Genomic DNA, 26666 nt, shown 5'->3' on the forward strand with positions numbered 1-26666 from the left:
ATGAAACTTTTTTTTCCAAAAATTTCTGTCTGTTTAGCAAAAAATAAAAACCCCAGCTGTGATTAAATACAACCAATTCACCGCTTGTGTGGTGATACAAAAAAAAATGATACAAATTTCATATGGGTACAGTGTAGCATGACCGCGCAACTGTCATTCAAAGTGTGAGAGTGCTGAAAGCTGAAATATTGGCCTGGGCAGGAGGGGGGTTTAAGTGCCCGGTAAGCAAGAGGTTAAACTTTTTTTTTTTTTTTTTAAATATGAAATCCTTATATTTCCAAAACATGACCAGGTATTAGCTTGGTAGAGGGAGAAGAGACAAGGAGCTACTGCAGTACTCATACCAACAAGGAGCATGCCAACAACAAGATAGCATAGTGACCAATGCCCTTTTGTAAATCTCAAAACAGGGACAGAAATACAAATCTTTTTGTATTATGTGTAACAGGTAGGAGGAGGGTAGCGCTACCAGGGAAGACTACTATTTCAGGAAATTCAGGGTAGGTCTAGATACACAGACAAACAGCTGGGGGGCGCCTTGATCTCTGGGCAGGCATCACGGATGGGAACCTAATGACACAGGACTGGTACCATAGGTAGTAAAATGAAGATGGAGGGCTTGTATCACAGGTGGGCAGCTGAAGGAGGTAGACCCCCCCCCCCCCACTTGCAGTGCAGTACGCTGGTAGCATTTGGATCATTGCTCACCATAGCTGTTGGGTCTCCATGGGAGCTGCATGCTACTGAGATCCTGCCCAGCTGCCATATGCCAGGACTAACAGTGGAGGATTGTACACCTGGCTGCGGATCATACCCAGCCACCTCAGTCTTATCAGGTGCAGTCCCACTTAGATACAGTGGGTGGAGACATTACCTGGCAGATGGGAAAAAGTTACAGAAAGCACACACACCTGCATCTGAGCACAAGGAGTCAATGGACACCTCTGCTACATATGCATTTTATTTTTGTATTTGGCAGATAAAAAAAAATAATATATATGTTCCAATGCATGTATTTTATCTGTTTATTTAGTGCAGTGGTTCTCAACCTTCCTAGTGCCTTGACCCCTTGATAAAATTTCCCAAATTGTGGGGACCCCTAACAGTAAAATTATTTTCGTAGCGTGGGTTGTCAGCACCCAAGGCAAGACAAGTAATTTGCACCCCTAACCCATGGACATTTAGCGCTCCCTGAGTCCTTTTAATGGCAACTATAATCACAGGTAGTGTAACTCACTGTGTCTCCCAATTTGTGATGTCTCATAGCAGTGACACCTATGATGAAATCAGGAGATGGGGTCTCCTCCAGCCCCTCCCACTTCACATTCCTCACCAGTCAGCTGACCTCTAGTCTCTGCCACCCCAGCCATGCCGTGAACTGAATGGACGCCTGCAAAGAGGCTGATGGGCAGCCACGGGCTCCAGGAACAGCCCAGCTGGGCGGCCACAGGCTCCAGGCATAGCCCTGCTGGGCAGAAGGCTGGAAGAGAGGTGCGGGCTTCAGGAACAGCCCAGGATTCGGTGACCCCTGGCAAAATCATCATTTGACCCTCGAGGGGGTCCCGACCCCCAGGTTGAGAACCACCGATTTAGTGTTTTGCCTTAAAAGTGGGTGTAAACCCTCACATACACCTGGTGAAGTGAACAGTTGCAGATGATACACAGACATGACACAAATCCTCCTAGATAGGTTTTACTTGTTTATCTGCAGTCTTCCCTTCTCTACAACCCTTCAAAAGTGTTAAAATCTTTCTTCATCTGTCAGGAGCACAGTGGAGGGGGTGGAGAAACTGTAGTAACAGTGTGTGAAAGCCAATTGGAGGACAGGAACACCCCCCTCCTCCACACAGCAGAAGAACTGTGTGATTTAAAAAAAAAAAAAAAAAAAAAAAAGCAGGAGACCTTATGCAGTCCCAAAACATTGGTCATTTGTTATAGCCCTATGAATAAGAGTAATCACCACATTTATGTGATATATTTCAGCAAACGTTTTACTATTATGTAGGACAATGCCACTCATCTTTGCCGAAGACATTTTCTTTACTTTAATGTTTTCAGTAAAAAGAAGTTTATATATTCATGGTCATCCATAAAATCTTCAAACAGAAAATGAATCTTGCTACACTGGTTCCCAGCAGGTACTGTAAAGCCTTGCTGGCTCTGTATACATTTCCAAGGACTGGATAGTGCAAATAAAACCACTCTAATGGTGATAAATTAAAAATTCGAATTGAACTTGCATATAAGCAACTTGATTAATGCGTATCACCAAAAACCAGCTCATCCAGGGACTTGGTATTCCTCTTGATAAGTGTTTTTTCTTTTTTTTTTAAAACTACTCCTTGATCAAGTTTGATGCAAGTTCAATTTTAATTTATCTGGTTTTATCTGCACTATCCAGTGTGCTCCATTTCCTTTTTTCTTTTACCCAACGTTCATCCAATATACATATTGACATTCATACTAGTAAGTAGGGAAAAACAAAACAAAACAAAAAAAAAAAAAAAGGCAGTTTTTGGCCACTTCCTGTTTCAAACCAAGTAGGTGACACGGCTCAGACAAGAAGCATTTAAAAAAAAGCTATGCGGGCATTGCCAGGCTTTAACAAGTGGTTTTAAGAACAGAAAATTTATTTCAAACTATTAAAAAACAAAAAATTTCCTTTTGTAATTGTTTGTTGGGTTCAACATGAAAAAGATGTATTTTTATCTGCTTAGAATCCCAGTAGGATTATAATTTTAATTATGGTAATATGTTAAGTAAATATTAAATTAATGGATGCACCCTGAAAATTATAATAAAAAAAAAAAAAAAAAAAAAAAAAGAAAAGAAAAGAAAAGAAAAAAACAGTATGACAAGAATATTATACAAAAACTGACATGTAAAATAACTTTTCAATACATTTTGCATTCTCTTTCTACATGATGCGTTTAACACATTTTTTTAATCTGCAGTTTAATATTTATTTTCCCCCAAACAGGTTGAGAATGTTTGCATTTTATTCATTTTCTCATTAACATATGAGAGTATTGTGGAATGTTTATAGTTCAATAATTATGCCAAGAGTCAGAAGAGATTATGAACAACAGATAAATCACACCTCCGTCTCCTTTCATGTTCAGTTTCAGTAGCAGACATTTGGCAATCCACTGCTGGGTGACAGAGAATAATTACTACTGATCTTTTCATGTCCTAGAGGTCAGACATAAAACAGGGAACATCCTGGGTACTTTACAACCTTGACTTGTCATGTTTCTTCAGAGTCTAAAAGCTGCAGGAGAAGGGAGAAGGTATATGGGGGCTTTGCTAAAAAAGCAAAATAAGTCATGTAACAGATGTGAAAGGATTTGCCTTTACACATGCATACTTTTAACATTTATCAGGCCTTCCCTTCTTTCTGATGCAAAACCTGTTTACAGAACTCAGAGGCTCAAGCTGAAAATTAATTTGTGTGTGTGTTTAATCAGAGGAGAGACTCATCACATTGAAGACTACAGACCTGGGTATTTCTTACAGAAATGAGAAACGGTATCTTCAATTGATAGGATTTGCTTAGACACCAAGGTCCTGGGATTTCAAAATACTTGTATGCAATACTGTTTGAGATGGAAACAACTTCTCAAGGTATAGAGAAAAATGAGAGACTCATACCCACATTTTCATATAACTGGAATGAAATTGTTAGTTTTTCCAGACCTTTTGGGAATGCTCACATATATTTGACAACCTGCATCAAGCAAGTTCCCCTTCTAGAGCTGGAAGTTTCTAACTCTTGGATATTGTTTATTTTGATGTCTAGATGAGGAGCAATGGTCTCATTATATTAGAGCTGTTCTTCAAGAAGTACTTTTCCATGCCTGTGAGCCATAGTTTTGAGATGAACCCTAGACCGCCTACACTCACGTTCTGGAAGAAATTTGTTAATCAAATAATTCCCTATCAAAACATAATCAAGAACAGGAAATGTCAAAACAAAATGTTAGAACGCATGGGAGTATACTGCGACTCTACTAGCACCTTAGATCCATTTCCAGGTAACCTATACAAACAGATCATTTTAGATGAGCCCTCTTATGCATGCGGTTATGAGATATGACTACTATGTGGACAATGTGATCTGGCAATGTCTTGTGTCGCACAACAGTTTTCTAGACTGGTAAGTCTAGATTTGCATAACTGTACTCTCTGCTGCATTTTGACATCAATAAACTTAGACTGATGACACACGAGTGATGCTTTCACTAGCAACAAATTGCCAGTGGCAGGATTGTCAAAAAGGATGCTTGTGTGTCCCTATGGAAATGGTCTCAGCTACAGAGGGATCAACTTCATAGGGATGAAACAGGTAGCCTTTTAAGCCAGCCATCGATTTTCTTTTCTGCAACCACGGGTTGCTTGATTCCCCCATATTGTGTTCTTCCAATTGGGGGGGGGGGGTCGGCCAGTGCGAGGAGCTGTGCCTACAGTGAGAATACAGTGATTACTGCTAGCAGCAGGAAAATATTGCATGCTCAAAATATGACATGCTGATCCATGAATCAACTTGGGAACAGTCTGCCCATAGATGGATTGAATCTCAGCTGGTCCCTGCTGGACTGGCCAAGATTCGATCCATCTATGGCTGACTTTAGCCATCCTGCCGCTGTCAATTTCATCAAATTTTCAGCAGCAGAATCACCAGCAGGAGAGTTGCTTGTGTGTCATCACCCTATGTATGGAGAAAAAAAAAAAAAAAATCACTAGGACAGTTTCAGAAAATGATGCCTGAATTTTACCTGAATGTTTGGATTCTGACCATTAATGTCTGCTTTGGAGAGGTCAGGAAAGTTTGGAAGATCCAGAAGGAAAGAGCCTGTTCCATCTCTTTGTAAAGGGGAGTGTCCATCGGTCATAAAACGATGTTTTGGGAGAGACCTGTGTGCTGCTTGGTCATCCAGATACTCTGGTCTTTCACCGTGGGGAAATTGAAAGCTGCCATCAGAGAAGGCCTCAGCATTCTATAGAACGTAAAATGAAAAGGTCTTTAGAACACTTTACACTGTACACTTTAAATTTGCAGAAGCATAAAATGCATCTCTTACAAGTCTAACAAATCTAGTTTCCAGCCAAACTTTGCTTTACAATAAAAAAAATTTGCATTACAATAAATTGGGGAGGACCAGTCTACCAGCTGGTATTCTTATCTTTTAGCCCTTATGAATCTGGACAGCAAGAGACAAAATTTCTGGCCTTAAAAATCTGGGTGTTTTCCCACGCCTTTGGGGGGGGGGGGGGACGGTGCAATGTACAGCTTGCCCTACAATTGAATGGTTGTATGCAGCTGTACTCTTGTAAACGCTAATGCTGGTTTGCATCAGCATTTACCCACACAGAAGGAGTATTTTCCAGATGTGAAACTTTCCCATTCAGCAAACGTGCGTGGCCAAAGCAAAGAAGCATAAGAGTACTGTTGCAATACAGCCGTTCACTTGTATGGCAGGCCGGTTGTGGCCCTTGAGGTGCAACAAAATGCCCAGATTTTTATACCCAGCAATTTTAGGTCTCTCACCATCTGTGTGCATGAAGCTGCAGATTTATATCAGAGAATGAATACCATTTTCACGGTGATATCACAAGGATTACTCCACACTGCCTGCATTTTAATGTAAAACTAAAGCACAAACATTTTTTTATTTTTAATAGGGGGGTTATAACCCCTGTTGGATTGTTTTGCTGTCTGTGTCCCATTGAGGACATTTCCCTTCACTTTATGTTCTACAGATACCACACTAAGTAGAAGGATAGCTTTTCAAAATGAGGGAAAGCTACTTTTAGAGGTCAATAAAACCAGTGTCTCCATTAAAAGATTTCCCGTCCATTTCTGTTCTGACAACACAAAATTTCAGAGGGGAATCTCCCCTGCTGGTTATTGTATTCAAACAGCCAGCTGACTGCCTACAATCACTGTTCAACTGTCAATTTTCCACCCTGCTTCTCTAAATTTTCAGTATCAGTTTGTCAAGCCAGGCGATTCTGATGGGGCCACCAATAGCTCAAATTTCAGCTAATTCAGCAGGGATAAAACACAATTTAATCACCAGAAACAAGAATGAAGCTGGTCTTCTCGAAGCCCAAACTGAATTTTATTGATGTAGTCCGATAAATACAGGGATGATCCACTTGCCCCTCCTATGTGTTTACCTGTTAGGAGCTTGGTCAGACTTGATGATTAAGCTTATAAAAAAAAAAAAAAGAAATTGGAAAGAAGGAGGTGGATCACCCCTGTAACTAACTACTTTAATAAAATGTAATTTGGGCTTATAAAAAGGTGAACAGCTTCATTCTTGTTTCTGGTGCTAGAATTGTGAAAAGATTGGGCACTGGCTCCAGGCAGACCACAATGAGGGAAATTTACTTAGCCTGGACCAGCCAGAATTTGAAGCAACTGTGCATGGCACCCAATCAGCTTCTAGCTTTCTGTCACAGACCTAGCCAGAACAGAGGCTGTTGGAGAGGACTGTATGCAAGCCTGTTGCCCACCGATTATGGGCCCTAGCATTTGGGGGAATGGTACTCTCTGTGAGCTGTATGCCTAGGGACCCTGGGGTTGGTGTTACTTTGGATTCAGCTCCATGTCCCCCCAAAACACACAGACTCTGGAACCCGTTATATGCCATATTAGAATGATAAGACTGAATTATACTGTTGGGACACATCCTGTGAGGAGATGCTAATGTCATCAACTCCACTCACCTGTCTGATGTCAGCTATAATGTGTTTAATGTAAATAAGTTTAGTCTAGGTTCTAAGGGTATTCAACTCATTGTTGTTTGTTCTAATTAACCCTGTGTTGATGTTTATGGTAATGTGTGTAAATTGAATGAGCTGATCACATTGTCCTCTATACAATGTAGGAGACGGGACAACTCCTATTGGAGCTCATGTTAATTAGGTTAGCTTTGAGTCATCCTGGTGTATAAATGTGTGGGAGATCTCAAATAAAGAGTAGTTCTGATGTACTCCAAGACTGGTGTTGTCTAGTTCTTGGGGTTCCTATGGCCAGATCCATTGGACTCGTGTTCCAGAACTTAGGAAGCGGTATATGACGGAAGCACTCAAGCGGAGTGTGGGGCGTTCCGTGACACTTTCATTTTCAAAGCTTAACTGAACAAGCTGAAGATAGAACCTGTAAGGGTTTTACATTATTGGGCAGTACAGGGTGGCGTGATTCTGGGCTAATGGCAAAGCCTTCAGTTATGCTATGCTTTACATGTCTGCAGAGCCGGTGCTACTGCTAGGTGAACTAGGCAGCCCCCTAGAGTGATGGTATTCCGCATACCACTGCAGGATTGGATGAGGTTAGCTGGAGACAAAGCCGTCTCCCTGCAAACTTCAGCCAATTCGTGAAGAAGCAGTATCCAGCCAATGAGGTGCTGCACAAGCCGTGCTGTGCGCGCAACATCACCTTCTCCCAGCTCCCCAGTCAATCTCCACACGGAGCCTACGTTGGCAAGGAGGTGAGAAAGCATCCCCGCACAGGCTGCATTTGCCCATATGTAAAGAAATGTATCAGAAGTTGGACATGGACTTCAAATCATAGTTTTTTTTTAATATAAAATGTTATAATCATGACTTTGTTGGGGGGGTGGACATGCACAAGTAGCTGGTCTTGCCTAGGGTGCAAAATAGTCTAGTACAGTCTCTGCATGTCTACTTGCAGTTTCCCAACAGAAGCACATGAGAAGAGAGAAGAAAGAAAGAAGAAAAAAGGAGGAAGAAGATACAGACTTTCCCAAACTGAACAGAGAAAGCAGTAAAATTAAAAAGGTTGTAAAGCCTCAAGGTTTTTGTGAAGTTTTTTTTTATTTTTTTATTAGCCAATCATACTTACCCCTAGGTGGATGCAGCATTGATTCTCTCGCCTCCCCAAATGGAGAGCTGCTGACTGTCAATCAGCAGCTCTCCTTCTCTGTTCCTCCTCGCTCACTGGAGCGCTGAGCTATGGAGGGACGGGGAGCGGCTGAGACTGCCATCAGTCCATGCACCTAGCGGATCCAGACTTCTGAAGTCAGGATGATGCAGTGCCTGGCACTCCTGTGACCCAGAGGAGAAGCCCAGCCAAATGAGCTCAGGCTGGACTTTTCCTTTAATGCAATCTATGCATTAAGGTGAAAAACACTCTGTGCTGCAGTAGCCCCCCAGAGCCCCCCTTTTTCTTACCTGAACCCAATCGTTCCAGCGACGAGAGCGAGCCCAGCAGCTCCAGCCGCTGTCTCCAGTCCTCATTGGACAGATTGATGGCAGCAGGAGCCAATGGCTCCTGCTGCTCTCAATCAAATCCAGTGACACGGGAACCGGGGGCGGGGCTGAGACCTGCTGTCTGTCAATGGACGCAGCAGCAGGATTCAGGAGCGCCCCCAGGGAATGGGGATCTCCATGGGATACTTGGAGGAGTCAGGAGCACCGCGGAGGGGGGTGAAATCGGGGCTGCTCTGTGCAAAACCCTTGCACAGAGCAGGCAAGTATGGCATTTTTATTTATATATACCAAACAAACCTTTACAAAATACTTTAAGCTACTAATCAGAAATTATATATAATTTTTATAATCTTCCCTGGGCCAGCTGATAACCTCACATGGCTTCCAATACCATCTCTATGCCGATGATACCCAGATCTATCTCTCCACTCCTCAACTCACCCCCTTGATCTCACACTTACTGAATGACATATCAGTATGGATGTCACACCACTTCCTCAAACTTAATCTTCCTAAAACGGAGCTTGTTATATTTCCTCCTTCACGGTGAAAAAACAAAAAAACCAAAAACTAGATTGTCCCTTACATACTGCGGTCACTTTCTGCACCTGAGTGTCCGCAATAAATTTATCCATAAATCAAAAGTTCCAATCAGCCGTTCATAAATGCTTATGTTCTAAGATTCAAGAGCAGTCAAACAAATTATTAGAAGAGTGTATAAAATACTTTTCTATTAAGATAAGGAAACAGGAATTTATTTTCCCCAATGGGAAACAATTTGAAGTCAGAGACTGGCTTCACAATTCTACAACCCAACCCATTTCCAGAATTTTCTAAAGCCTTTAAGCTACTAACAACCAAACTATCTTTGGGGGTATCAAATGTTGAATATTTTTCAGATTGAGTTTCTCTGGGATGGGTTTCAGTGGTTCACAGTTCTGTTATTATTCAGCTTGTTCTCAGCTTTGGTGTACCCATTACAACACCTTCCTTCCACACCCCTTCTACAATGATCACACGGAAACAGGGCTTATTTGTAAAAAAAAATAAAATTAAAAAAAAAGTGTTCAGAAAACAATTTTCTCCTCTCAGTAAGCAGACTCTTCCTGTGCAGGTTTCGGTTTCAATACATTTTTTCTTGAATTGAGTTAAGAAAACACAATTACAATTGTGAGTCTTTTTCCAGGCTCACAGAATGATCCCTCTGAATAAAGGAGTGGGTATACAAATATGGAACCCGTTTAACAATAGTGGCTTATGAATAGGTCATTGGTCTTTAGGACTTTCAAGCCTTCCTTTGAAGGTTACGATGCATTAAGGAAGAACAGAATAGGCTCCTATAAAATATACAGTCTTCCTTCAGATATTTTTATTTATTCTGTTGGCCCAATAAGGATGCATGCCATATGTGCTTGCCCCGTAAAGTAATTCCAAGAGCAAGGATTATGTAAACAGTATAGTAACCTCTGGCAACTTTTCCTCCAAGTTTAAAAAGCAAGAGAAGGAAATGGGTGAATAGTTACTATGAATACACAGAACACACAGGTAGCCCCTATGAAACAAACAATATTCTCAACAGCACAAGATTTTACACCAACTGGCCCTTACAGAACTGCAAGTTTGTTTTTGGCCTTTAGAAGACTCCATGTACATGACCATTAAGAAACTGAAGGCTTTTTAACACATTTTATAGACGTACATATACATACACACTCTCCAACAATTTTCATAATTTACTGACATTAAATCAGAGGATGTAAAAGTAGTGTTAACATCTTAGAATGGCAAAGTCGGAATCTTAGGGCCCATTTACACTTGCACATTGTGGCAATGAGAATTAACATGCCTTGCCACACCACACAGCAACGAACCTGAACCTGTAAATGGTACTCCAATGAATTGTACAGTAGAACCCAATGAACTGCAGCACACCACCACATACACTGATGCACTGCATTGTTGAATGGGGGTGTACTTTTCATCCATTAGGGTGGTCTGTCTAATGCAAAAAACGTTTAACTCATGTGCAGTAACACACTCCAATGGAAAACTGGAGTGTGAATGGGCGCTTCACCTTGATGCAATAGAAAATCTTTGGCTGGACTTGAAGACTCTTCACTCATGATCATTATACAACCTAAAAAGGAACTGGAGCATTTTTGCCAAGAGGTCTAAATATGTGTTGGTGGGTTAGACAAGTTACGAGCATACTAAGTAGTTGCAGCACACAGAAACAGCGCTAAGGCTGTCAAACAGCTGGAGCTCCCTCCCCTGTCACCATTTTTCTCTTGCCAGAAGTGACTCATGCTCATTGCAGAGAAATGAGGTAGGGGACAGAAATTACACTTAGTGCTCTGGAAACAAGTATACACTAGACTAGAGGAATAGGTTTTGTTCATATTTCATGTCAGGTTTACAACCACTTTAAAGCCAGTGGGTTAGCAAAACAAGCAGGCAACTAGCATTGTTAGATAAAGGTCATTAATTGCAGGCCCACATTTCTCAATAAAATTTAAAGTGCACCTAAACCCCAGTTTTTTTTGGATAGAGTAAGGGTTAAAACCCACGTTGACCAGTTTGTTTTGCCATCTGTATATCAGTGGGGACATTTTCCTTTACTTCCCGTCACATTGACACAACATAGGTCTGAGGAAAGCTCTCCAATGTAAGAAAAGTGAGTAGCCACATTGGAAGAATTTACCTCTATTCCGGTTTATGAGACAACTCATAATTTTGGGTTTTGTCCTCACTTTTAATACAGGGGCAGTGGTCACCTGGACAAACCAAGAAAATGCAGAATGCATCTCCCTGGTGTAAACTCAGACATCAATAAACCTCTAACATCTAGAGGTTTTAAAGTCCTAACCCCCCCACCCACACACACACACACACACCCCCAAAACGTTTGGGCTTACTCAACATTACTCTAGCGGGACCCTTGTAATTTTAACGTATGGGGTTCCGTAGGACCTGAAGTTTCTTTTAACAGTTCATGGTACATTAGCGCTATAGAACATTATCTTCACTAATAATTATGAAATAAGTAACAATGGCCAGAAAATCAAACTGAAAAATTGTAATGTCCTCTTAAAACTTTTTTACCTTAGGGACCACTGAGAACAATTTCACCTCCATGGGAACCCATTCTAAAAATGATAGTAACTGTTCATAGCACATTAGCTCTATATGGCATGATCTTCAATAATCATGAAATGAACAATAGCCAGAAGAGAAGAACAAACTAAAAACTGGCCAGTGAAGAAGAGCCCCCTTACATGACTGGTCATTTTGGAAGTGACTCCTTACAGGTCAGTGGAAAATTGTCCCCTTACACTAATGGTCAGTGTAGGTTGGAGATCAATATTCAGTCGCTTGCAGTTTTAGGAACCCTGGAGGAACCATGTTTGAGAAAATCTGCTTTAGATACCTTTTTAAAGTTCCAAGGCAAGGATGAACAGTGTTTGGAAGAGCTGTAAAAAGCAACTCATATTTAGGCAGATTTTAACACAATATGATTGCAGGATTACATAAAATGTTTGCTTTGGGAGTCAAAGGTCTGTACAGTCAAGAATCTTTTATTGGGATTATGTTAAAAATTATATACAAAATCATTAAGGAACCGCAGGAGGAACCCTGGCTGGGAAAGGCTCCCTTAAATACTCACTGTTCCTACAGTAAGCATGAACAGTGATTGGAAGAGCTGGGAAAAAAAAAAAATCAATTATTATATCTAGGCAGATGTTAACATGATATAAAACTGAAAAATGCCTGACAAGTCGCCTCCCATTCTGTACAATGGAACCGTTCTAATAGGAGCGACGCGAGTCGCTCCGACTTAGAAAAAGGTTCCTGTACTACTTTGGGGGCGACTTGCATAGACTTGTATACAGAAGTCGTTTTGCAAGTCGCCGTGGCAGTCGTGTGCAGGTCACCTCGGTGAAGCGACCTGCAAGTCGTGCCGCCCCTGTGTGAACCGGGGCTTAGGATTTTGTCACTTCCGGTCTGTGGTTTACAAGCCGTTACTGGCTTGTAACAGCATATGATCAAACCGGTCTTGGATCAGAGCAGAGGAGAGATGTTGGGTCTAATAGACCCCAAATATCACAGTAAAGAGTACCTGTCACTACTCATGCTATCACAAGGGATGTTGTTAATCCCTCGTGATAGAAATAAAGTTGGTCAAGATTTTTTTTTTTTTTTTTTTTTTTTTTTTTTTTACAGACAGTGTAAATAAAAATATTTAAAAAAATAAATAAATGCACGTGCTCCCACCCCCTATGCTCACATGCAAACGCATAAGTAGGCCCTGCATGCACATGCAAATTGTGATTGCACCACACATGTGAGGTATTGTCACGAACGTCAGAGAGCAAGCAATCATTTTAGCACCAGACCTTCTTTTTATCTCTAAGCTGGTAATCTGTAAAGGCTTTTGAAGTGTTGTCTATGGAGATTTTTAAGTACCATAGTTTGTTGCCATTCTACAGGTGTATGCAATTTTAAAGTGTGACATGTTAGGTATCTATTTACTTGGCATAACAATTGGGTATGAGATGGTGTTTTTGTGAATTAAAATTTATTAAAGTGTATTTTTCCCCCCCAAAAAATTTACATTTGAAAAACTGCTGCACAAACCCTGTGTGACATAAAATGACACCCACCATTTTATTCTCTAGGGCCACGGCTTAATATATCAGGTTTAGGGGTAAAGTCATTTTGTGGCAAAAAAAAAATCCTGATTTTTACATGCATGTGAGAAGTGACAGAATTGACAACTAGCGGTTGAATATGTTCTATTGATGGTCAAAGTTCTGTACATTCAAGAATTTATTGGGATTACTTTAAAATTATATAAAATCAGTTTATTTTTTTTTTTTAAAGCTGTGTAGGATTACATGTAATTACATTATATGAAGCCTTTAAACAACTGGATTATAAAATGTATAGTCAACACTGCAGTAATATTGGCCCCTTTTCTGAACCCTGACCTCAGGAGGTCACATATTTAACAGCCATAAACAACGTTCTTATGTGCCGATTGTTTGGTGCCAAAACCTCTTTGTTTATTTTCCTCTTCTACAATGTCACAAGTTTAATCCTTGTTACTAAACTTTTAACCTTCCAACATTTTTAAAAAACTTCTCATACCACCTCATGCTGGGCAGCCGCGGGGGCATCTTGTAGGTGAGGAGACTATACTGTAAAGTATATCACTGTGTTGCCACAAAAACAACAAGGTGCATGTCTAAAACAGTATATCAAGTTCTCAAACCAAGCACGGGTTAATGGCACCATGCTTTCTTTTCATTCCTCAAGGGCCCTAATCTTCTACTATGTCAATGTTCTATTGTTACAACATCAAAGGGTCCCTACTGTGAGAGAGACATGGTCAATGTGAAAAGGGTGAGTGGTGAATTTACTGCTTGACTTCATTCCCTTTAAATAGGACAGTCACAGTCATCAAACCCTAAAGAAAAGTCTGCATGGTGCAGCCTCTGGAGGGGCATCGAAAGTGGTATTTCAGTGCAGCAGAGGCCGTGTGTCAGCTTACTACAGGAATTAAAGTGGAGTTCCACCCCAAAATGAAACTGCTGCTTTAAGTGCAGGTGACACCCTGACATGCCACATTTGGTGGCATGGCATCCAGCTCCCACTTCCTACCGGGGCACCGGAAGGAAGTTCACCTCTCCCCCCTCCCGGCAATCATCTGGGACACGTCACAGGTCCCAGAAAATTGCCCGGCCATTCACAGTGTGGCTCGCGCATGCACAGCGCGTGCCCACAGTCACAATACCGGTGCCGCAGAGAGGAGGGAGAGAGGAGCGGGGCTTCGGTCGCCCGTATCGCTGGACCATGGGACAGGTGAGTGTCCGATTAATAAAAAAGGTCAGCAGCTACAATTTTTGCAGCTGCTGACTTTTATATGGGTGGAACTCCGCTTTAAGGAGCACACTGGATTTCTGGCAGATCAACAGTTTTTTTTTTTTTTGACCTGCAGCATTTGTCAAGAGAGAGATACAACATGGGGTAATATGCATTTATTGGAGATGTAATGACATTTATTTATTTTTTTTCTATTCTGCCCATACATGCACTCTAAACATATATCAGGAGTCAGTCCAATGAAGAACTCATGGGCTACGGACACAAAAAAAAAAAAAAAAAAAAACCACACACACACACACACACACACACACACACTAGTTTCCACAGTTTTAAGAAAGACAACATTTTAGGTATGAATTTATAGCCTAGTTATATTTGTCGAGCTTGGACCATGTAAGTACATATACTGTATGTCATACCCATGGGACTGCTGTGGAAGTGGAGAATCACTGTACTAGTTGCTGCTACTACAGTTCTCTGCTGTCTTCAAGGTCCTGTGCCAACACAGGGGGGCGTTCACTTGGCACAGGCACCATTCACAAAACACCTTGCATTTTTAAATGCAAGGCATTCTCTGATTGGATGAGGTGAAAAGGCAGAGCAGGGAAATCAATCCCCACCTCACCCAATCAGAAAAATACTTTACGTTAACTGAGAAAAATGTAGCATCAGGGACTATTACAGTGATCTTCTGCTTACACAGCGGTCTCACAGGTATGGTATAATCATACTTATGCTGGTCCAAGCTGGACCAAATGTAACTACTGTAGGTTTTAAAATCTATAAAAATCCTTACCTGGAATTCAGCTGTAAAGTCACAAACTGAAATGATATTAAACTTCTTGAAGGATCCTAGAAATATCTCGCTTGCCATTATAAGTGGAGTTTGGAGGACTGGCTTCAACTCCAAATAAGGTTCAAAAGGCAAGCAGGTGCATTTCAGAGTAGACAGCTCAGTGACTACATTAACCTCTGAGAAGGGGGGGGGGGGGGGGGGGTAGTACAGAATATTTAGTCATGGACTGACTTTTTTTTTTTTTAAATTGGAAGATGGAGCCACACATGTAAACAGAGGTACAGTTTAGAAATCTACTAAACAAATTGATGCAAGTGGGTTTACTAATGGTTGGAACTCTTGTATCAGGATCAGCTTGTATGCTGTCAAAAACCTACAGAAATAGGATATTTACAGACAGGCTTTCTTAACTACTGGAGAGCCTGTGATTACAGGCGTAAGTAGACTGAGGCCCATTAAAGTGTATCTAAGGGGGCGTGGCCTGACAAGGCATCTGAACAGACCTGTTCCACAGAGCTCCCGCTGTTGATCCTTCCCTCGCCGCTTTTACCACCCGGATTAGGCTGATATCAGTACCTGCTGATCCCCTGACCCTCCAGGACCCGCTGGCTGGCAGATAAATCAGCATGCTGACCCGCAGGAACCGAGGATACACCGCGGCTGTGGCTCCTCAGAAATTCCAAGATAGCGCCTGGCATTCTCAGCCTCAGAGGACACCTTGAGGCACAGACAAGAAAATGGAGCAGGGGGATAAGTCTAACAAACCCCCTAAGACCAAGGAGCAACCCAGGGGATTATGCACAAAAGCTAGCTGGTCCTGCTGAGTCCTCTCAGGCTAAAGCTCAGCACTCTGATCTCTCCCCAGAGCTTGCGGACAGGGAGGATGCAGACAGGCTTGATGACACTGCACCCATGGAGTCTGTACCCGATCCCATGCCTGACTTGTTTGATATGCCCTTGGAAAGATAGCCCCCCAGCCCACACTCAGTGAAATATTATATGCTGTATAAAGATGCACTGCTTCTGTGGATGATTTGAAGGAAAAAAGTTTGGGGGCTGAAGGAGACAGTGGCTCTCCTCCGCCAGGACATTCAGAAGATCAGGGAGAGAACTAGTGCTGTGGAAGGCAGAGTAAGTGATATGGAAGACCAGATGCCCCCTCTAAACAGGGATGTGAGAATGGCTACGCAGCAGGCCTTTCAGGCCCTCAATAAAACTGACAACATGGAGAACCTTACACGCAGCAACGTCTGCATTGTGGGTCTCCCAGAAAAAGTGGAGGGCAGGGACCCCACTGCATTCATTGAAGGCTGGTTGCAAGTAGTGTTTGGTAAGGAGGTTTTCTCACCAATCTACACAGTGGAACTGGCCCATTGGGGAACCGCAGTGCCCTTTTCCACCGGGCAACCCTCTCAGATCAATACTAGCCAGGTTCCTGAATTACAGAGACCAGGAAGTTGTGCTGCGACTGGCCAGAGAAAAGGGTGCTTTACAATATAATGGCACCAGAATATCATTCTACCCACACTTTTCTGCAGAGGTGCAAAATTTGCTGACGTCAAAAAGAGATTGCAAAGTCTACAGTTATCCTATGCGATTATGTTCCCCTCCAGGCGACTGCCAGAGGTCAGAATTATTTATTTGAAAACGCACAAGATGCCACAGTGTGGCTGGATCAGAACGAACAGGATCTACGCCATCGTGGACGTAAAGACGGTAAAGGTTAATGCTTTGTTTGGAATTCATTTAAGGCATAAAGGGTTTTAAGTTTTCATTTTGTTCAAGATGGCCTTTATACAATATTCACCCACAGCGAGTGAAAATCCCCTTTTCTTCGCCCTTTACTGGTTACTGCATCGGTACAGGCGTACATGTGCAATGCCAACGTGTACACTGCCTGTTGTCATGGTTTACATGGCGTGAGTTTAGGTGCCCCATTGGCACGAGGAGAGATGTTGCTGATCAAGCCCTACATTGTTGTTTGGGAGGTCCCAGCTCCGCCCAGTTGGCGTTAACTGGGCCACAGGCTGTGAACCACTCTAGTATATGCCAGTCAGTTTGCTGTGCAAGATGAACTACTTCCTATTCAAGATGCCTTTCCAATGTGCAATCCACTCACGTGACACACTGGGGGTTATTTACTAAAGGAAAATCCACTTTGCACTTCAAGTGCACTTGGAAGTAAAGTCGCTGTAGATCCGAGGGGGACATGCAAGGAAAATAAAAAACAGCATTTTAGCTTTGACATGATTGGATGAAAAAAATCAGCAGAGCTTCCACTCATTTCAGATCTACCCCTTAGATTTAGAGCGACTGCACTTCCAAGTGCACTTTCAGTGCAAAGTGGATTTGCCTTTCGTAAATAACCCCCTCTATGTTTGTTGCACTTTCCATCGAACACTCCAGATTGTCACTCTACCAGGCGCTGCTGCTTCACCAGAGCATTGTCTCTGCTCAAGGGACATCCCTGTAAATGTCTGTGTATGTCTTCTACACCTATAGAATCATGGAATGTCGGGGGGTGAATGACCTATTGCAGAGAACTATGATTTCCACCTGTCTGTGTAGATTGCATCCAGCCATTATTGGCCTACAGTAAACTCACCTTCTGGGGGATACTGTTGGGTTTTTATGGTATTCCTGGGTGGGGAAAGCATATCACTCCACACACTCCACCTTTTCTGGTGGGGTGAGTGTACTGATACATAAGGCACTGGCCTATCAGGAACTGGATTCCCTCATAGATGTCTCAGGCAGATTTGTTTTCCTCTATTAGACCCCCCCGTGTCACCCCCTAAGGGTGGCAGGGGTACTGCTCTTAGTCGCCTACTTGCGGAGGTGGGCTGGACAGCTATATGGCGTAATCGCAACCCAGATAATGCTTCTCAAAAACTCATAGCTCTGTCACGTATTGCTTTATGTGTGGGCGCCCCTAATATGGTTAACTACACCTCCAAGGTGGAATATTTTCCACGGGTAGTATCTGATCATTCTCCCTTAGCCTTTTGGTTGCTAACCCAGCCTTCCAATTCTCTACCCAGGGCACCCTGGAAACTTAACGCCTTTTGGCTCAAAATTATTTACTTCACAGGAACGGATAGCCTCTCAGTTTGGGGACTTCTTCCCATTGCACTGCCAATACATTGCAGAAATGGGAGACCTTCAAAGCATAACTTATAGGTGGATCTATCACGGAAATACATGCTAAACAGAACTCCTCTGCTCTGCTGGAGCAGGTGGGTGATCAGGTACGACAGCTGGAATTGACCTATGTTACTGACCCCACAGATTCTGCACGGGAGGCATGGATGTCGGCCCAGGACTCACTGGACCGCCCGAGATCCTCTGCTGCAGAGCGTAAATGATTTTTCACAAAAAAACTTGCATTTCATGAAGAAGGGGAGAAGACGGACCACCTACTTGCCAAAATTGTTAGAGCACAAAAACAGTCCCCGGCTATTGGTGCTATACGGGCTTCCAGTGGAAGGGTGGTCAACACTCCAGAGGACATATCTGAGCTGGCATCCTATGTAGACATATACGGGGCACGGGAGGCCTACTTGGATGAGGACCTAGCTAATTATATGTCCAATACTGACTTGCCTTCTTTATCCAATAAGGCTAAACAACTAGATGCCCTGTTATCATTAGAGGGATTACAGTTGGCAGCCTGCTCTTTTCCCACATGCAAAGCGCCCGGGGAGGATGGCTTCCCTATGGAAGCGTATACTCAATTTGCCAAACAAATGCTGCCAAGGTTGTTAGAGGTATTCAATGCATCGCTTGAGGAGGGTCACCTCCCTGCCTCTATGGCCAGAGCGAATGGGATTTTATGGCTTAAGCCGGGAAGGATCCGGTTGACCCAGGTTCCTATAGACCCATTTCACTGCTTCAGAGCAATGTAAAAATCCTGGCGCTTCGTTTCAATGGGATAGTTCTACATTATACACCCAGATCAGGCTGGCTTTATGCAACAAAAGTCCACTGCCACCAACCTCAGGCGACTCTTCCTTAACATGCAACTGCAGGCAGATAATGGGGTCACAGGGCTCTTTTGTCGCTCGACGCCAACAAGGCGTTTGACAGTGTCAGCTGGCGGTATCTGTGGGCAGTGTTATCCAAGTTTGGCTTTGGGGATAGGTTTATAGCCTGGGTCAAGTTGCTATATGCATCCCCACAGGCGACCATCAGAGTAGCGGACAGGATGTCACCTGCATTTGCTCTGGGCAGGGGAACAAGGCAGGGTTGTCCGCTGTCTCCCCTGCTCTTTGCAATTAATATAGAACCATTAGCAGCCTTGGTGAGGGCTAGCACACAGGTCCAAGTATGGTGCTCTGCATGAAAAAAATCATGTTATATGCGGACATGATGCTCTTCTTGGGAGACTCCAATCACTCATTAAATGGAGGTCATGTCCATAATATCCAAGTTTGGCTACTTTTCTGGCCTGATCATAAACTGGTCTATATCAGCCCTTATGATGCTGGACGTGGAGCAGGAAGCGGAACTGCCCGATTATTGTCCCTTTCCAGTAGTAATCACCTTTAGGTATCTAGGAATACAGATTTCTCCCAGGCTCATGGATTGTTCCCTAGATGTGCATCCCGTACTGTCCCGCTTTCAGGATAAGATTAATACATGGAACAACCTTAAACTGTCACCGGTGGGCAAAGCCAATTCAATTAAAATGCTCTCTATGTCCCAGCTGCTGTATTTCTTCCACAACTCACCTTTAATGAAACATCTTAAAATCTTTAGAGTGGTCAATACCCTTTTTTGTTGGTTATTATGGAACACTAAGCCCCCCAAGATTAAACTGGAGCAGTTGCAGTACTCCAAGGACAGTGGAGATTTGGCGGTATCCAACCCTTGGCTGTACTATATACTTGCCCAGATGCAGCATCCTGTGGGCAGCATCCGGCTCGGCTGATGCCTTTTGCCTCAGGGGCTGAAACCATCCCGAGGGGACTGGAGGCGCAACTGTTCCATAAATCCAATAAACACAGACGCCAACACTCACACTAATGCAAAAAATATGGAATAAGGGCAGACAACTGCACAGGGTGCTGGGATTTACAGAATTCAATCCGATTTGGGGTAAACTCTCATATGTGGAATTGGTCAAGTTGCAGCAGGGGCCCAGGTGGTGCACCTTTGTGCGACTCTGCTATCCCACATATTTAGCAATGGCAAACTGCTGTCTTTCCCCGAATTACAAACCAAATTTACCCTACCCGCCACCATGTTTCACTCTAATCTTCAGTTCCAACAGGCCGTTAGTGCGCAGGGGGCTGCAGGAGAGTGGGCATTATCTCCCACTCCCATTTTTCATGTGCTACAATCCAACACTAAAACTAAGGGGATCATATCTCAGTGTTGCCAAATGTTACTTATGGATGCACCCCATTAAGGCAGTGTCTTTATGGGAGATAGACCTGGGGCCACTTATGGGAGGATCAGTGGGAGGAGGCCCTACAGTCCATATCTACTTGTTCTCTAAATGTGGCACAAAAAGTCTCCCAACTCTATATTATACTTAGGGTGCATTACAAGCCGACAAAACACCAAAACATGGGCAGACTGGCGGATTCTCTATGTGGCCGGTGCCGGCTACACAATGGGGATCTCATACATCTCCTATGGTGCTGCCCAAAGCTCCACCGATATTAGAGCAAGGTGGCTGGAACACTCAACCGGGTGTTTCAAACGAAGGTACCATTAGATCCAATATGTTGCATACTGGGGGTTCTGGAGGACGTGATCCCTGAGGAACTAATAAGGATTGCATTCTCTAGGGCACTATTTCAGGCCAGAAAATGTATTTTAATGGGATGGAAATCAATCTCACCACCCACTACCGCCTCTTGGATAACACATATGGGAACTACCCTTATTATGGAACAGTACATCTACCAACACAGGGGATGCCTGGGTAGATTTGAAAGGCTGTGGTCACGTTGGCTAGATACACCTGGACTGAGTCCAAGGAAATTGGTATTGTCTCAACTTCTACAGTGTCCCTCAGGGTGATTATGTCACATATGTACTACATGCATGAAGGGATCTACAGTAGGTCAATGAGGGGGGAATGCGGAAGTGAGTAAGTGTATGCTATGCCTAGATCTATAGCTATTTTTTTTCTAAGTAAATTTTTTTTTTTTCTAGAAAAAGGATTTTAACTTGTAAACAAGTGTGTCAAAAAGAGGCTCAGTCCTTAAGTGGTAAAAATCTGTATTTATGAGCTGAATTCCAGAAAACTACATTTCCGGTAGTAATTTTGTTGCATACAAACTTTCCCTGGACACTGGAAATGTGTATGTGCTCTCAAAGCTTGGCCCACAAGAGTTTACCCTCAACACAAGCCACCCCGAGACCCAACAGAAACCAAGTAAAAGCCATTGCCTGCCCTGAAGAAATGTTAGTGTGGAACGGTTTTACTGCTTACATTTAGCATCTAATCTAAAACAGACAGGGCTTAGTCCTTTCAGGTGAATGCGGGTCTGTATCAAGCAATCCTCGTGAAATATGGGAACCATTATACATGGCTCATATATAAAAAAGGTAACCGTTTCACATGCATTTAACAAAATATGCACAATTTAACTTTCTAGCATGACTAGCAAAGAAAAACTTATGGTGGTAAAGCAGCATTATACATTTGCTGAAAAGCACTTTTTACCACAAATAAAAATTAATGTCCCTTTAATAAATCTCCTTTGTGCATTTTATACTTTTACATAATTGTTTATGGTCTTCCAGCACCTGCTTTAAGATATATTGGCATGCAGCTGAAAATGTATTAATTACAATAATTTAAACCACCTGGATCAGCAAGAAACACCCAGAAAGGCCATTTTTAATGCATTATAATACAGGTTTTCTGTATTTCAAATGACTTATGCTAGCCATGCAAACAGTATGGAGAGAGCCATTGGCTGTCTGAATATCTGATTGGATGCATTCACTGTTCGGCCAACAATTTTCCACCTGGCTCCTTTGGTTTTTCTACGGAAGTTTGTCAAGCCTGGTGGTGCCAACAGGGCCACCCATGCCTTGAATTTCCTGCAGAATTGGTCAAACTCTAGTTATACATACTCCGCTTTAAGCTTGATACACACGATAAGATTATCCAACGAATGATCATCTTTTTTTGCATGCTGGTCTCCATATCGAAAATGAAGATGTTACTAAACTTACGAAAATTCTCATACAACAGAATTAAAATGCAAAAGTGATGTATTGTATTGGTATCCCATTTTCAGAGGAAAACTGGATTAATCCCTTGCCGCCCGCCCACCCACCGTCAAATGACAGCTGGGCGGTGCGGCTCTCGTTCTGTGTGGATGTCATGACAACAACCCAGATCGTCCACTCTCGCGTGCTCCCTGGGAAGTGCAGCGCGATGATCGCTGCCGCGCCATGTTGCTAGGACATGGCATGACCCCAATCTGTGTGAAGAACCGTGGCTCTTTAACCATGTGATGGGCTGTGTCCAATCACAGCCGGTCACATGTAAACATGGAGATGCCTGTAATCGGTGCTCCTTGCCTCACACTGACAGTGTGTGAGGAGAGTAGAGCCTATCAGCAGCATCACCTCACAGGGGACAACTAGGTATGTAATCAGGGCACTGATCATCATCATTAGCTGAATAATGCCCAGGGCTCTCCTCCTGCTGTAGGAGCCTGCTGATATGTGAAAATGCTGACTGCTGACAGAACACTAAAAAAGGTACAAGTGTTTTTTTAGGGGGGGGGCACAGACCTATGAGGGGGACACACTGTTAAGCTGGCCTGGCCTTCAGTTGAAGTGCATACGGAAATTATGAATCATTGTTTGTCAAAGCATTTTATCATGCCACCAGTCAACTAGTTTTGTTTAAAAGCCCTTATAATTTTTGTCCAGACCTGCTGCTTGAGCTACTCTAAAGGAATCCTAGACATATTAATAGAGGTGGTAAACTATGAAGAAAAAAAAAAAACAAAAACAAAAAACACCCCACCCCCCCCACCCGTTTTCCACATGCACACATCGTACTGCTCCTTTTGTTGTACGTACTTTGACGTGTAAAAAATGTACACTTCCCTTCACTGCAATGACGATTGGCGCAATGTGTTGCGATGCCCACCATTGCAGTGCAATTTAGGCCGGTGTGCTGCGATAAAATGCAGCATGTCTGCTAGGCTGCATTGCAGTGTGAATGAGACACAGAGGAAACAATAGTTTCCTGTGTGTCCCTGCAGTGACAGACGTTTTATGAAGCAATAAAAACATCTGTCACGGCATGCAGTGTGAATTGGTCCTTAGTCAGCTTTGGTCCTGTGTTTGGTTAGCGGTTCGGACAAGCAGATGTTTTGTTTTATGCTATGGGCTTACTGTACAAAGCCCTCCTGCATCGAAATGGTTTACTCCCAGTCTTCTTTACCAAAAATAATATCTATCATACTACTATTTGTAGACATCTAGTTATCTAGCACTGTTAACTGTACATCGGCTTCTCTTTCTCAGATGGATGGCAGCCAATTGGTAAGAGTCAACTGACTGGAAGGGAATAGAAGCCTACCAGACCAGCATATTTTTGCTCAAATACTGAATGGAAGTATTAGAAGATAAAGTCTTAAGAATGTGGTTCTTGTGTGTGCACTTCTATGGTCTCCATATTGGGTGCCAAGCAGCCATATACCCTATATTACCAAAAGTATTGGGACACTTTTCTTTACACAAACTTAAATGGCATCCAAGTATAAGTCCATAGGGTTCAATATTGAGTTTGTCCACCCTTTGAAGCTATAATAGCTTCAACTCTTTTGGGGAGGTTGTCCACAGGGTTTAGGAGTGTGTCTATGGGAAGGTTTGACCATTCATCCAGAAGCGCATTAGTGAGGTCAGTAACTGATGTTGGACGAGAAGGCCTGGCTCGCAGTCTTGCGCTAATTAATTTCAAAGGTGTTTGTAACGAGCCCCTGCTCGCTCGGTTCCACTCTCCCAACACTCCTCTGCGGCTATAGAATCAGATTGCAACATCTGATGGTTCGGTCATCCGATGTTCTGGGACTAGAACTACAGCTATGTGCCGTTCTAATCCAGCTGTGTAGCTCAGAACAAACACCAGGCAGGCTGTATGTAAGTTCAACCAGGAATCTCTTATTGAAAAATACAGGCTCTTTTATACAGTAGAAGAGGAGGTGCATACCTCCGGCTCATATTACTCTGAACATACACCTGTGACCAGAAACCTAATTAACATGGGCTAATTAACTAATCCCTTTAGACAGCCTAGATGACTCAGTCATGACCTTTAGGCCAGACTGGCCGTCTTGTAGCTCAGAAAACCCAATCAACATTATCACAAATCAACACCGAACTCTTCTTCACACAATAGCAGAGTTAATTAACACAAACAATGGAGATCTAATGACTCTTAGATCCCATACTAGACTTATTTACAATACACATTCTAGCAGGCAACAGACAGTTGGAGTTGATGACACCAGCATCTCCTCACAGGATGTGTCCCAACAGTATGAATCAGTCTTATCAGCAGGGGGGCTGCTGGAGGAATCCCCCCTCCCTCTACAGGGACACACATCCCAAATGACCACAGCAAAGAGTCAACAGAATGAGACAACATACAAGATATAAATATATACACAATTGAGTCTGATTAGTAGAGATCAGACTGGATTTCTAATTCACCTTGCAAAGTATTGTTCCCTTAAAATCTAGGGCCCATAATCTGTTGGCAAGAGGCTTGCGTTCAGTCCCCTCCAATAGCCTCTGTCCCGGGTGAGTCTGACAGTGTTCTATCGGTTTGAGGTGAGGACTCTGCGCAGGCCAGTCAAGTCTCTCCACCCCAAACTTGCTCATCCATGTCTTTATGGACCTTGCTTTGTGCACTGATGCAGTCCTGTTGGAACAGGAAGGGGCCATCCCTAAACTGCTCACACAAAATTGGGAGCCTGAAATGGCCCAAAAAGTCTTGGTATGCTGACGCCTTAAGAGTTCCCTTCACTGGAACTAAGGGGCCCCAAGCCCAACCCCTGAAAAACCAACTCCACACCATAATCCCCCCTATCCCAAAAGGTGTTCTATCTGGTTGAGGTCAGGACTCTGTGCAGGCCAGTCAAGTTTCTCCACCCAAACTCTCTCATCCATGTCTTTATGGACCTTTCTTTGTGCACTGGTCCAAATCATTTGGTGGAGGGGGGGGGGATTGTGTGGGGTTGTTTTTCAGGGGTTGAGTTTGGCCCCTTAGTTCCAGTAAAGGGAACTCTTAATGCATCAGCATGCCAAATCATTTTGGACAATCTCATGCTCCCAACTTTGTGGGAACAGTTTGGGGATGGCCCCTTCCTGTTCCAACAGGACTGCGCACCAGTGCACAAAGCAAGGGCCATAAAGACACGAAGGAGCGAGTTTGGTGTGGAGGAACTTGACTGCCTGCACAGAGTCCTGACCTCAACCAGATAGAACACCTTTGGGATTAATTAGAGTGGAGACTGCGAGCCAGGCCTTCTTGTCCACATCAGTACCTGACCTCACAAATGCGCTTCTGGAAAAATGGTCAAACGTTCCCATAGACAAACCTTGTGGACAGCCTTCCCAGAAGAGTTGAAGCTGTTCTAGCTGCAAAGGGTGGGCCAACTCAATATTGAACCCTATGGCATGTCATTAACGTTCATGTGCGGATGACAATCTGTTGAAAATTAAGCCTTCTACATTTTAAAAAGGTGACCTAATCTGTCCATGCATTGCCTGTTTTTTACAGCAAAAGGAAATGACTGGAAAAAAAAACCCCGAGATACCCCTAAGCTGACCATTGCATGGCCTGTTTTTCAGTTCCACAGTGTATAGTTGAAGTGTAATTTTACAAAAATTGAAAAAAGGTGAGCTAACACTCCACATCCCCCCACTGCACTTACCTCTGTGGTTGATTAGTGGTCACTGCCCACTCAGCTGGTGCAGTGGTCCAAAGATTTGAAAGCCACACTCTTCTTCCTCTTCCGTTGTTAGGACTTCTGGGATGGATCAGAGCAATTCTGATTGGTCAAAATGGTCACAGGCATGTGATCAATTGGAAATCGCTCTGGATTCCAGTCTGGATGTTTTATAGACACTAGACTTTTAGGACCAATTGAACTCTCATTTATGACAGTTAAGCAGCTGGGCTTCCAACAGTCCAACACAAGTTCCCTGAACACTGCTCTAATCAATTTTAGAGTAAGAAACAAGGGTTTAACTGGGCCTCATATGTCAGGCACTGGAGGAAAGGGAGATTTAAAATATAGAACACAGAACCCAGGTAGGCATATATGAATAGGAAGGGTTAAGATACCAAACAGAAAACTGGATATAGCAAAAACTGAGGCCACTTTACTAAAGAAGTTCAGAATGTTTACACAAACTGAGGATTTACGTTTAACTATTCAACCATATAAAAAAGAAAATCCCCAATCATTTATTTCTTCAGCATGATCAGAAAATTGATACATCTTATTGTACACATTCTCAACCAGGGTACATTGGAACCCTGTGATTGCTATAGAGCAAGGGTCTCCAAACTTTCTAAACAAAGGGTCAGTTTTAGGTCCTTAAAACTTTAGGGAGGCACTATAGGGAGAAGAAAATGTCCTGGCGTCAGTGGGAGTAAATAATGTTCCATGACTGGTATCAGTGGCAGGAACTCTGCCCCATTCTTAGTGTCATCTTAGTGTCAGTGGGAGTAACAATGCTCCATTAGTGGTGT

The 26666-nt window shown here is 43.0% G+C and overlaps 1 protein-coding gene across 2 annotated transcripts in view; it reads right to left on the reverse strand.

Moving 5' to 3' along the window:
* Window positions 1-26666, reverse strand: part of ISM1 (isthmin 1) — a 109208-nt gene that overhangs the window by 51013 nt on the left and 31529 nt on the right. For both annotated transcript variants that reach the window (XM_073628259.1, XM_073628258.1), the window contains exon 2: window positions 4776-4997. In XM_073628259.1, the coding sequence (XP_073484360.1) occupies window positions 4776-4892 (117 nt within the window). In that variant the 5' untranslated portion in view covers window positions 4893-4997. The remainder of the gene's footprint in view (window positions 1-4775; window positions 4998-26666) is intronic.

Source organism: Aquarana catesbeiana, linkage group LG04 (genome assembly GCF_042186555.1).
Source record: "Aquarana catesbeiana isolate 2022-GZ linkage group LG04, ASM4218655v1, whole genome shotgun sequence".
Classification (NCBI taxonomy): Eukaryota; Metazoa; Chordata; class Amphibia; order Anura; family Ranidae; genus Aquarana; species Aquarana catesbeiana.